Genomic DNA, 14,450 nt, shown 5'->3' on the forward strand with positions numbered 1-14,450 from the left:
TACATTGTGTTTGCAGATGGGCAGCAGATAACTGCAGAACAGCCATGATTTCCCAAAGCTCATCCCTATAAATGGATGAAATAAGCAGCTATGTGTTCTTTTGCTGTCTCCTTTGCCCTCCGTACATTAGCATGTAATCCTGAGAAGAAATAACATTTTTTCAATCATTCTCAGACATTCAATTACAGGGTAAGCAGACAGCTGCAGGAGCTAGGGCAGCCTAGGTCCTACAGAAGACCCCTGACAATTTCCACTTCATTTCTAACCCACACCACTTTATTAGTGTGGATTACTTCTTAATCCTATTTCCATTGTCAAGATTATATAATTAAACTCCCCTTTCACCTCTATTACTGTATGAATGTATTACTAGTAGCAAGAATAGAAGCAAAATAAAGGAGGAGGAAATGAGTAAATGGATGTGAAGGAAAAGACCAGAGAATAGCAGTGTCCACCTTACTCTCTACTCCTGCCCCAAATCCCTTAACAGTAAGCTTCAATTAATTTTATTTTACTTTACAGAGAGATTTACCATCAGAGAAGATGCCATCACCTGTTTTTGCTTTTCATTATCATTCATTTCATGGTTGCAGATATGTCACTAAATAAAAGATTTTTCACGCCTTTTAAATTATCAAAATAGTAGATTATGTAACTTTCATCTATTGAAGATGTAGAATCTTTCAGACTTTCCTCCTTGAGGGACAGAGCCACAGGCATTAAAGAAAAAAAGGTATTTAATGAATGACTAAAATTTCAAGCTAAACAAGAGATTTTTTCCCATAAGGGAAGTAAAACTGAAAATCTGCTGAGCGCAAATCAAAAATTGCTACATCAGATAAAATATGTGAATCCTGTGAAAAGCCATAGCATTCTTGGAATGGATTTTTTGAGAGTTAAATGTATATGCAGCATGTTCCCTAAGACCTGTATATCAAAGCAAATAGCTCATCTACCTCCAAGCTTTATTTACAAAGCAACTGGCATAATTTTACTTACAGCTCTCATTTTGTAGAGATTAGGTAACTCCCATTAGATGGGTGAAGCAAGTTTGTTTTGTTGTTGCTGTTTTTGTACTTTTTTTCTTTTTCAGTAAAGATTATTCATAAAAGAAAAAGATGAGTAGGGTAAACAGAATAGAAAAATGACAGGGAAACTACTGAAGATTGGGGGGAAATGTTTAGAAGAACAAAAACAATCTTCATTTAATGTAATTGTGGGTGTAAAGCTGGTAGTCCTGCTTTTTCAGGCAGAGCTGAAAAAGTAAGTAATTAGATGCGTGTTGGCTCAGAGCTAGCTGAAGTATGTGCATGACCCCTGAATTTACCGGTGGGATTCTCTAAATCTTTCTCGTCCACGGATGACAGAGTATCGTCGTCGCCTTCCAGGAGGATCTCGTTTTCTGAGTTCTGATTTCCTAAAGCCTGACTCTTGATGGACTGTTTTCCTTTAGCAAGAATATCTTCATCTGCAGCTGAAATGAAAAGGAAACAAAGTTGTCCATCAGGTCTGGGAAGAGCACCATGGCCGAGGGGCAGGGAACCGAGGTAAGGATAGGTGGCCCAAGATGGTCAATTGTTTTTACCCAGAGTCATCCAGGGTGGGGAAAGTGATCAGGATGGCCCACACGCTCCTTCTGACAACCATGATTCCCCAAACCTAGTCTAATGTTACCTTGAACAAGAACCCTAATCCCATTAAATCTGACCCTTGCACTGCTCACTAAGCCTTTTATTTACTTATATTTAGGGCAGAAGAGGGTTCAAAAGCAGCACATTGTTTTGAAATTTGTTAGTAGAAAAAAAAATCAGAACTTAGTTTTGGAAACAATACCTGCTTAACACTGAAAAACAAGGAATACTGATTTATTCCTGTGAATAATATTATAACGACAAACATTCTAAAATGGTTGGGGTGTGGCTGTGAAGGAGAATGCATAAATACAGAGCTAAGAGAGATCCACAGCCAGTGAGGATTTAGGCGAGATTCTGCAGCCATATCTGACACTAATAAAGCTACAGCAGCTCTTAGAGGCGGCATGCTCTTCCTCTTACTCCATCCTCCCTCTTTCCTTCACGCTAACCTTGCCCACATTTCACCCCACCCACAGCCCTGCTCCAGCCCTTATACAAATCTCCAAGAGCAAGGCAGTGTGGAAACTAAGTGGAGGCTCAAACACCACCTCCTCCACGTGTTTAAACTAAAGGGCTAAGACACCCCGGGGGCAAACATAACAGAAAGCCTGGGATGAGAGGCATCTGGGCAAAGAGCCTCACACCGCCTGAACTGGAGCAGCCTGTGGAGAGCAGCAGCGCCAGACTCAAAGGCACTGTGACAAGGCAGCCGAAGGGAAGGAAGGAGGGAAAGGGCACAGCAAATATAGAGAGTAAAGAAGCAGCTCTGCGGAGCACCTACAGCCACCAACGGAACCAGAAAGAGGAGCAGGGGAGTAGCTGAAAGGAGTCAACACTGAGACTCCAAATTCTGACGTCAAAACCCCATATCCCTCCAAGGTGACTCCCATTGCTTTGAGCAGCTTTCTCCTTAAGAAATACATAAAAGCAGATATTAACTTCTGGACTGGAAGTTTTAAAAGCGCATAGTGTCACATAAGGGAAATTTAGAATCCTCATTACACTACTGACATTCCCAGTCTCCAGCTAGGGAAATTCCAGAGGTAAAGCACTTGATCCACCAGGCAACAGCTATTGATATAGAAATAAGATGGCTAGGCTTTTTGCTCCACTGCAGTATCAGCCTAGGCATAAGGCCCCAAACCCAGAAAGGATAAAGCACTCAGTTTGCAGTAACATGACTAATATTTATCTATATAATTTATTCTAAATAGTTAAACTACATGTATCTTACCTAGTTAACTAGACAAATCAAAGCTTCTCTGAGTTTAATAGGTATGGTTATTTGATAATGTTAAAGGTAAAAGTTTATTTTTACCATATTTATTGTAAGTTCACCATGTATATCATTTATATCTAATACTTATGGCACTACTTAAAAGAACATAGAAGCTTTCTATTAAATAAGGAAGTCACAGGAAGAGGCTTTCTATATTTAGCTTTGAATACTCTCTATGGATGAATAAAATCTTATTTTCCTTCATACCCACATACAGCATAGTATGCTGCACACATATGAAGGTCTCAATAAATATTTGAAAAGAACTAAAAGTATCTAATTGAAATGGCTCCATTTTCTTAAATGCTATAAAGAAATATACCCAAAAAACACTAATTTTTAGGAAAATAGGAGTATGAGTTTTTATATCATTGTTTATATTTCAAGCATTTATATTTCCTTACCTTGAAATCACAAACATTGCTCTTAGCCCAAACAAGATCTTTTTCAATTTACTATCAATTTTACTAAAAATAAATTGGTCACTGAGAAACACGAGAGAAATCACCATCTTCTATAGTTTGTTATAACGTAAATTATAATAAATTAACAGTTGCCAGTCAGATTTTAGTACAAAATCAGTATGCTACATCCTCATTTCCTGGGTTTATAATTCCTTCATCAAAGCAGAAATAATAATAATGCTAATATTAAATACACCTATCATGTGCCAAAGTATTCAAAGCACTTTACACATTTAACTCAATTCTCATATACCCTCTGCTAAATTCTCCTTTACGCATAAGCAAACAGGCTCAGAGAGGTTATATAACTTGCTCAAGGCAACACAGCTGGTGATAAGTAGAGTCAGGATTCAAATCCAGTCAGCGTGGCACCAGCATCTGGGCTTCTAACCACTATGCCATAGAAAGTGAAAATAACCAATATACAAATATGAATGTATATGTAATTTACTGGTTAGTTTACTAATTCTTACGTTTCTCATAATGCATTTTAAAAAGCTTAAGTCAGGATTATAATAAATAAGTACAGAATAAAAACATATTCATTTCCAAACCTAAATTTGATGAGCATAGGCCAAACACATCAGAAAAAACTAAATTCAACAGCTCGATCATTACATTCTCTGATTATTGCCATACATGTCCTGAAGTACACCAAGCTTATTTGAAAGAAAAAAAGAAGGAAAACACTCTTTAATCTGAAAACATTTACAAAAAATGACAGTAAGAATAGTCAGTGGCAATACACAATGGTTTAAAATAGCTCAGTAAATAAATTACATTCATTTCAATGACCACTAAAAATAATTTATCCCTTCCAACTGAAATTTTTAAATTTTAAATATGTTCTCATCATGCTGACAACAAATTAAAACACAATAGCTTTTGAATTAAAATTTTATGAAAAAAATTTTAAGTACTATAGGTCTACTGTATGCATACAAACACCACTTTTATTTATTTATTTACTTATTTTTACAAGCTCAGATTCTGGAATTGTTCAACCTCAACTGAAAAAGCTCTTGTCATGGAAAATATGCAGCTTACTGATATTTAGAATGGTTTTCCTGTAATTAACTCCCCCTTGAGGATTTTAAGTTAGCAGCAGTAAAATTACCAACAGTACTCTAATACACACCACATGCGCTGGTGTTCAATTCTCAGTGGTCTAATAGCTTTCTGCTAAAGAACTTTTTTTTTCAAAATTAGAACAAAACTGTCCCAAGCATAAAATAAAAGATAATTATCATATTTATATGTGCTGGGAAAAGCGTATTTTAAAATTTTGTTTGTCTTATACTCAATCAACCATTAAAACAAGAATCAATTATTTTAATATTTTCTGTGAATATATCCTACACTTGTATAAAAGTTAATTGGATGAAGTCAAAATATACTTTTTGGTTCAATTTTAAAGCTTGATTCAGATCTTTTCTGGTTAATGAAATTATTACCAAACATGATAACTGCTTAAATCTTTCATATCACTATCAACAAATTGCCTTCACTAATCTCATATATTATTCGGATTTAATATTTAGCCTAACTTAATAACCAAACTGCAACTGTTATATAAAATTGGAGAAATCTGTAAAAAATGTTTTCTTTGAAACGTAACTTGTGATTCACTGAGGCTAAGAGCAATGAGAGGGCTCAGAGAAAAGCTGGTCCTCAAAATGTAAAGTTCAAGTTCTTTAGAGCTAGCTCTGGGCAGGAGTTGATTTATCTATGCAACACAGACTAGGTAAGTAAAATTAAAACAGAAAACTGTTCTACCTATGATATATAAATCCCTTTTTAGAAGTCCACTGTGCAAGTGAACTGGAATTATCAATAGCCCGTATTATAGTAAAAAAAAAATTGATACATTAAGAATTAGCCACTTTGTTAATTAAAAAAAAAAGATAACTACTGGGATAACAAAGTGACCTCAACTGTACATAAAATGAGTGTACACTTAGTGTGATGTGCAGTACATACCATAACTGCTTATTCTGAACACGACACATAAAGAATACCTTATATACAACTATTGTCCTCAACTAATTTCCCTTTATAGTTTATGCAATTTCCAAGGTCAAGAAAATTTACTCTAGAAAAATTAGTGAAACTACAAAGGATAATTAGGAGAACAAGCCAAGTTCATCTCCTAATGACCATGGATTTCTCAAAAGTTTTAGATAAAGAACCTAGTGTATTTGATCCTAAGAAGGAAGCAGTAGTATCTGGCATTACTGAAGATATGAGAATGACATGATTTAGGATCTTTACATGGTCTGTCATTCCTAGAAAATCAAATGAGTTACTTGTATCATTCCATGTGATTGCAAGATACTTTTAAAACTATGTTAAATACTCCTCATATACTTCTATTTGCACGCACATTCTCTACAAAATAAAAATGTCTTAAATTCAATAGGATTCTAGTGCTAAACTGCTTTAGCGTTTGAATTAAAATCAATCTTTTCACCATTTAAAACATTTTTTACATGGCTTTAATTTGAATATAAAATTCCCATCATATTTAACAATGAATTTTAGAAGACAGCATAGCACAATGATAAGAAAATCTGACTAGTCATCAGTTAACTTGGGATTTAGCTCTATATCTACCAAGAATTATGTTGGACTTTTGTTTCCTCAGTTTCCTTATCTGTAAAGAATAAAGTTAGACGAGACTTTAGCCTTAGGTTCTTTTCAGATCTAAGATGCTCTGATAATAAATAACTGACAAACTGGTCTCTGTGCATTAGGAGAATGTTACAAATCATTACAGCTGATTTCTACTAAATTTTAAAACTATAAAATTGGAGAAAATGCCCTCAAGAATCACATACGCACCTCTGCTTCCTGCTGCTAATTTCCATAAAGTATATTTAATCATAAGAGGAAGTATTAATTTTAATTTAAAAATATGACTCAGTTTCTACAAAGTTAAAGAATTCTCCCATTACAAAATGACTTTTATAAATAACCACTTTGGAGGGTCTCTCTTTGAAAAATTACCTGAAGCTCTTTTCCCCAAGCAAGTTAATGTGAACTTGGGAAGGGCAATTAAATTGTCAGAATTAAAAAATTTGTTTTTAACTAGAAGGTAGCCAGAAGTAGAGTCATGGGGCTTGTATTGATCGCCTGAACAGAGAACATCACTCTTCAGGTATTTACTCTGCCACCCTTACACCAGAGGCTTTCCTTCAAATCAAATCAATCTATAAAATAGATGGCTTGTACTACTAAAATACATAACTAATCTCCAACAGTATTTCTATTTAGATGTCCTCCTTTGATAATAAAAATATAGTTTGTGATGTTTTAAGGTTCTGCGTTTTCAAAATGTCCTGTCTCCTGTCCTGTTTGTAAATCAATTACAAATAAAAGTGAGAAGTCATAAAATAGTATGAAACTGACATACTATCCTCAGTAATATCTATTTTAATTATTCAAATTCAACATTGAAGCATAGTATTCATCCATGATAAATTCTATGATTTCACATGCTTTTTGATCACATTAACTGTTTTGTTTTGCATTCTTGATTCTTAATATATTTATTTTTATTAGCTTCCTTATTGTAGTTAAGTTAGGATAAAAAAAGTTTCACAATTAACACAAAATTAAAAGTCAACTACAAGATACTCTAATTAATAAAACATTAAAAAATTAAGCTCTTCACCTACCTAATGTATTAGCATAAATTACGCCGACATCAAATACCACACTACAATCTGTGTGCTGAGTTCCAAAACTAATAGTTCTTCATTATTTAACATTAAAAGTATATAAAATATGATTAGTTAGAGCTTTTACCTTTTTTCAAAAAATGTTATATTAAATATAACGTATCCCCTTAATTGGAAGCATCTACTACACATTTAGTTAGTTTTTAAAAATATATTTCAGATTTAAATTTATATTCTTAATCTTTCAGAGTACTTTAAATATTAATCATTATGAAACTAGCATAAAATATTACCAAATAGAATGGAATTACATAAAATGCTAAACTTTACTTCTCTCTCTTAATTTAAAAGTGCATAATAAAACATAGATATCATTAATATTACGTTAAACTTTCAATTACTATTTAGAGTAATTACAGTGAAATCTGCTCCTATACAGGATTTTAAGCATTCAATGACAGTAAGCATTGCTAATAAATATCTTTTTTAAAAATCAGACTCTTAGCATTAAAACAGTTGACATGATAATGTTATTTTAAAAGGTAAAGTTCAACAACAAAATTAAAATTTATTCATTATGAAAAATCCTATAATTTCCCAAAGTTAAATGTACTATTTTTGATTGAAATGATTTTAATAAGCTCTGTATTAAATCTATACAACAAATTTTAAATTCAGTTACTGCTATTTCTTTCAGGATAAAGGACTAACAATTTGCCTATATGCAATTTTAGAAACCAGGTCCCCCTCTCCAGCTATAAAAGGAAAGTTTTTCATAAAAATATTTGTATTGTCATTCATAGACTTCAGAACTCACAACTCAATGTTAAATGACAGTTAATAAGACAGAAAGATACTTATTAAATTTTAAGTGCATATGGTAACATCTTTTTGACTGAAAAGAATAAAATATGAAAAGGCTAAGTTTTTTCAATGTAAGGGTCATTAACCAAAGCCAAAAAAACAAAAACAAAATGAAAGAAAAATAAAAATAGATATATAACTCTGAAATGTATAGCACCATGTAAAAAGTACTTGAACCTTAAAAGCAAAAGTGGCCCAATTAATTCTACATCTTATTTCTCCTTCTCCACCTCCTGTAGTTGAAGATGCAGGGCCCTGCAACTATTATTGCTTTTAGATCACTTTGTTATTGACTATTCTCTGTATGATCATTTATTTTAAAGGACTGATGTCACATTTGGCGTTATATCTGATGACATATTGTGGACATTTTCTTCCAGAAATGGCTCTTTAAGGCTGAGTGCAAGAGGTTAAGCTGCCTGACTGAGGCCAAACCTAAGATCACAGACTTGTAATCTAAATTCTTAATATCCTTCCTGAAACATCTACTTTGTATACTACATACTATCATTTAACCATAAGCTGCTGCATGTTAAACTAATACCCTGAAAAAGGGAAATTAAAACTATTTCTCATCTTACTAAAACTAACCAATATTTATTTTATAAAATCAAAAACAATTTAATATGGAGAGGTACATTTTCCCCCATAATCAATAAATCTTAATTGGCTTTCAAAAATTATAAAACATTATGTGAAACCCTATGATCAAAGAGAGTATATTACCAAATCCAAAGGACTTTTTCAGTTTTTCCAATTTGCTCATCAGGCTTCTACCTAAACTGAATCATAGTGCTATGCATTATATCAAAAAAGGGAAAATGTTTTGTTAAGCTCTGATAACAAAATGATGCAGAACAGGAACATATGAAAATAATGTCTATTCTCTTTTTCCAGGAGGCGTCTATCACAACCATCTACAAATCAAGGCTCAGAAAGTATCTAAGCACTTGGACATTTATTACCAGCTCTCCCGCTTCATCATCTCATGCTAAAATACCATGGTTGAGGGAAAACCATATACACACAACAGAACCTAGAAACGTATTTGGTTTGTAAATGCTGTCTTTCTGATATTCATGGATTTAAGACAGGCATCCTGGATTAATTTACTCAAAGCTGAATGTGTCACTTAAAAGGAGAAATATTTTATCTTCCTACTCTGAAACAAAGGGTCTATGTTAAGTAAGTTTTGCATGTGTAACATAATAAATAAATACATTTGACACCATAATTTAATAGGACCCTACACTAACTATAAAAAATTGAACTTCTGTTTCTGGGGTGAGTAACTGTGAAATGTGGCACTGGACCATTTTACAGTACCTTGTAGTAATGAAGTTACGCTCTTCATTACCAAGTACTGTACCTGCTGCTATTGGCAAGGAGTGGTTTATACACTGACCATGTTCCACGGCTGTTTTTAGTGTCGCTTCAGGATGTGTCGATCCTAGAGGGTTACGCACAAATCGTCGCCGGCGCCGCAAGTCATCTTCCCAGTAGTCGAGGCGCCAGAACTCACGAGGACGACTACAATGAAACAGAGAAGCCACATATGTTAGCAATTATCAAACAGCGTGGTAGCACTGAATTTCTGCATAAAGCTCTCCTTGTTTGCTCTGCCTTTTTTTTCCTCCCATTCCTCTTAATTCTCCCTCCACCTCACACTCCCCTTTCTGCAATCTTTAACTTAGGTATGTCCTTGAAAATAACAATATCACCTTCCAGTCTAAGGAACTCCTTTTCCTTTTTCTTGGAAGGTGAAATGAGCACTAAATACATCATTTTGAAATGAATTGCTGACAGTGTGATCAGTTTCCCCACACTCTAGTGGCATGTGCTCTGATTTCAGCCTCATTTCAGCCTCAGCAGGGCACCTTTCTCTGTGGCTGCATTTATAAACCAGAATAGGGAAAAGGCTATTATAAATATGGTATAGCATTACCTATATTAATCAAAGTCTGTCCCCCTTCATTTTTCTTCCTAATTTGTGCCTTTTTGCACAAGGTCAGTAAATCATACCGTGAATTCTTGGTCCAGAAAGTGTTAACTTTAATGAATATCTCAGTTACATGGTTATGCATGTGATAATAAAATATTACTCTGTTTAGATGTGCAGGAATTTAATTAAAATAATCTCTTAAAATATTCATTACATTTAGCCCCTGAGGCTTAGAACAACACAAGAAAATGCATTTCTTTTCCATTTACTGTTTTTAAATAAACCATTCCTATAGAGTGAAACAGCAATCTATATTCACGCAAATCAGATTGGATTTCTGTTTTATGTAGTCTGTTTTTATATTTAATTAAAAACTACATGCTATATGATGTGCAATAATTGCTATATCAAAAGCATACTTTTAGAAATGTATTTTTTAAAGGGTTCACACAATTCAAGTTCTACTATATTTTCCCCAATTATGTAGATCTTTTACATGGCAATATATAAATGTCAACTTTCTCTCCTATTAACTAATCGTGATCTAGCATGTTGTAAAATATTTTCCTTAAAAAAATCTCTGCAGAATGTATTTATTCACTAAAGGTACACAATATGAAAACCTCTAAGTTTCAATAATAAAATTTAAAAATTCAAAATCAAAACTTCTGCAAAAAATGACTAATGCAAAATAAAATCTCACTTGTATTTCATGAGTTAATAAAATGTTACCTGTCAGCTTTGACAAATTAGTAGCCTTGACCAATTGATAGTCCCAAAATACCTACATAAAAGTTACCCATATTTTGATGTTTTAAAGATGCTACCTTTAAAAATTCAAAATAGATTTGTAAATAAGTACTTCAGTGATTAAAAATGATCTCAGATTAATAAAAGCATAGATAACAAATAGTGCATTATTTAAAGAAGATATTTTTTAAAAAACAATAGGAATCTTATGCTCTTTTCTGAGAATGCTGGGAGACAAGGGAACAGCAAAGATCTCCTTTGTTGATTTTGATCATGCATAAAGAGGAAGAAATATAAAGTAATCTAAATGGCATACAAAAAAGTATAAGAATTGCAGTTCTCGAAAAGAAAAATTAAAAAGCTCTTTTATTCTTCTTTGTTATTTTGCTGTCCGCATTTTAAATGAAAACTAGTATTATGATTTCATTTAAATTAAATAAGAAATACATACAGAAGATACATATAAGCAAAAGAAAACAGTTGTTTGAACTCAATTAATAATATAAAATTCTCCTTAGGTGAGTGGGGAAAAGGCGGTACACAGATGGCTATGTGTATGGCTTTGATAGTCATGAAGCTTGGATAGGCACTTCATCATTCTGCCTACCTACATTTATCTGTTAAAATTATTATCAAATATCAGTCAGGATGCAGTCGTGAATCACAGGCTGCTCCTCGTCTTCAGGGGAATGATACAATGAAGGTCTATTCATCAGTGCGGCAATCGGCACAAGTAATTAGTTCCCTAGACTGAGATCTCCTACAAAGCCTATTTCAGTCAGCACCACAAACATATGACGGTGTAAAGCTAATGAAAGCTGCTAAAATTTGTTAACCTTTTCTGCCATCAATCCTTCTAATATTCTATGCTTCAGTATTATGCAAAGGTGGTAAATTATTAATTTTTCATTCATCCATCCTTCTGAATTCTGAGTCAAATTAAGTGATGTCATTCTTCTTGATAACAACTAAAATTATAAGAGATGTTAAGCTGCCATTATAAAATTATTACTAAATTAGGTAACAATAGATTCTAGTCTAATGCTCGAGAGTGAAGTCAAATCTGATGGTTATTAAAGAATGTATATAATAATTTTTGTCATACAGTAGAAAAACCAGAGGAATTATAAAATCAGTCACAAATGTGCCAGAAACTCAAAGGCAATATCTATGAGGATAATAATCAAAATTAGGAGGAAACAGAACTATAATATTTATTTTTGTGCTCTTTGACACTAATAAATAATGGCCACAATGGTGACATTTGGCTGAAACAAAAGTACTGATACATTAGAAACTGAGAAATTATTCACAAAGTAGAAAAAATTTTGAGGTAAGTTTTACTTACCTTAATTATGTACTTCTGTCTTCAAATTTAAATGTTCTAACCAAAATATTAAAAAGATACCACCCAAATAAAATAATCTATACATCATCATGATAATCTTTACACCCCCCCTGAAACTACATCTCAGACTATCTTCTCACCATGATAATCTTTACACCCTCACTGAAACTACATCTCAGACTATCTTCTCATGACAAGTAGTCTACCTCCTGTTACAACAACTTAAAATAGTCTCAAGACAAAGCAAAATCACTCATTTCAGATCATAGATCTAGAACGGATTACAAAAATCAACTAGAGAAAACAACAATTTCAATACACTTTTAAAAGTCTCTCCAGGTGATGTAGAATACAAACCTTCAAGGAATTTTCTCAAAATGGAAGAGTTATTAACCTCATTTGAAAAAAATAGCATTTATCATCCAATTTCTTATGGTTAGAGTAATATATGTTCTTTGAAAAAAAAGGCATACTCATTTTTTTCAGATGAAGATAATTACTAGCATGTTTAAAGTCATTTACATAGAAAGAGACTAGGACCTAAAAATTCACTCTTTTCTCCCAACTCTGCTCCTTCCAACAACATACAGTATCAGTATAAAGCTCTATCACCAAGAAAATGAGTCACAATTTGTGAACAGTATTGGAAAGGAGAATGTGTAGGTTTCAATCATCAACTTACTATAAGTTTTGATTATTCACATAAAGATTTCACTCTTATTTAGGAAATACTGCCACCCCCTCTCCAAAAGCCCCTTCTAGGGGATAAAGGATACGAAATTGGAAAATTTTTGAAATCAATCCAACACTCTTCTCTTAAGTTTATGAATTAACTAAATAAGTTATTATATATTTTTGGAGTTATCACCATGGTATGGCTAGGAAAATTTAAAAGACTCCATGTATTCAGAAATAGACTCTTGACTGAACACATGCATGGATAAGATGAGAAATCACTTATTCTGAGACCTTAGAAATATATATCTAGACCACTATATACCTATACCTCTATATATCTGTATCTATCAAAAAAATTACATTAGTACTACATGATGCCACATTCACAAACTTCATCTATATCCATTTCTACTAATAATTAAAACTAAGATCCCCCACACTTTTCAAATTCAGGATGTAAGCCTAGGCTCTGTTAGATCTGGAAATAAAGCCTTCTCTATAAAAGGTCTAGTAGTTAGGTCCCCTTTTAGTATACAAGTTCCAAGTACTAAAACCTTTGACTAACAAGAATATATTTGTCTTTGAAAAGCTGAGGATGTCACTGAAATTAAATGCTCTAACTTTTCTTTCTAATTATTTCTCTCCCTTTCTTTGGCCTAATTTCAAAGTCTAAGATTAAAATGACAATATAGGTCTAATTGTCTATTTCAAAGTCTAAGCATAAATCATCTAATTATCCACTTTTTAAAAAACCTTCACATTTATGTGTTTGTACGCATAAAACTTTAACATATTGCTATAATCTACATAAAATAATATAAAACAATGCCATTTTTATTTACAGAATATGTCTTTCTGTTCTACAAGAACAAAATCAGATAGATTGTTGAAATAAATCTTAGAAGGAAACACAACTCAAGCATCAACAGATAGGCTATTTGTTCTCCTCCTGGGCCCACTCTGGTCAGTGATTTGATCTAGTAAAACAAATGAATAAGAAAGAGCCAAAAGACAATCAGTTGGAAAAGGAAGAAATATTAAAACAGAGAATCAGTAAGTAAGGGATGATCCACATTTTCCCCTAACAGTTGAATGGTTCAAATATTATATTATTTTCCACATGTAAATTATAAGACTTCTTAAAGTTCAGTTTTGCTCAGAGAAAGTATGGCAATCTAATCAGCCTATTAACAGTGCTGAATGGATGGATATTGAACTAGACTCCTAAAATACTTTCTAATCATGATTGACTCTACCTTGAGTCAGCAGCTAGGGATACAAGGATTATTAAGATATTGTCTCTGACCTCGGGAGAAGACAGATGTGAAAATAAATAATAAGAATTCAAAAAAATGTGTAACACAGCGGAGCTCTATTATATAGCATTAAACTGCACAACTAGAAGGAGCACTATCCACATCAAAATTTGTGTAAATGGCACTCCTGGAGTTGTGCAATGCTCATTTTGCACTGCTGCATAAGCACCCTATGAGAATGATACGGTGCTCTGAGAACACCTTATCTTCTCCCCTCTCCTTTCTTTGCTCAGGCTCCTTTTTTCTCTCCTCGAGCTAAATCTAATCTTCAGAATAGGGAACAGAACAAGGCTCTTCAGATGTTATCAGTAGCAGTCACACAGTTCGTATTTCCCTGATGTAGGAAAAGGTGTTCAGACCACAAATAGGTATGGTTGTCAAAAAACAGGCAAAATTTAATATGCAGAATAAAATAATTGAGAACAAAAGAGAAATATTGACATTTATTTCACTGAAGTCGTTAAATTCATATTACTTTATCAAGGTATATTATGT

The 14,450-nt window shown here is 33.0% G+C and overlaps 1 protein-coding gene across 4 annotated transcripts in view; it reads right to left on the bottom strand.

Annotated features, from left to right (window-relative positions):
• The window catches only part of LRBA (LPS responsive beige-like anchor protein), a 728,899-nt gene that overhangs the window by 305,432 nt on the left and 409,017 nt on the right, over nt 1-14,450 (bottom strand). For all 4 annotated transcript variants that reach the window (XM_033402948.2, XM_033402953.2, XM_012535502.3 and 1 more), the window contains 2 exons: nt 9,327-9,451; nt 1,328-1,474 (listed from right to left, as the gene is read on the bottom strand). In XM_033402948.2, coding sequence (XP_033258839.1) covers nt 1,328-1,474; nt 9,327-9,451 — 272 coding nt within the window. The remainder of the gene's footprint in view (nt 1-1,327; nt 1,475-9,326; nt 9,452-14,450) is intronic.

The sequence above is a fragment of the Orcinus orca genome, chromosome 4, assembly GCF_937001465.1.
Source record: "Orcinus orca chromosome 4, mOrcOrc1.1, whole genome shotgun sequence".
Classification (NCBI taxonomy): domain Eukaryota; kingdom Metazoa; phylum Chordata; class Mammalia; order Artiodactyla; family Delphinidae; genus Orcinus; species Orcinus orca.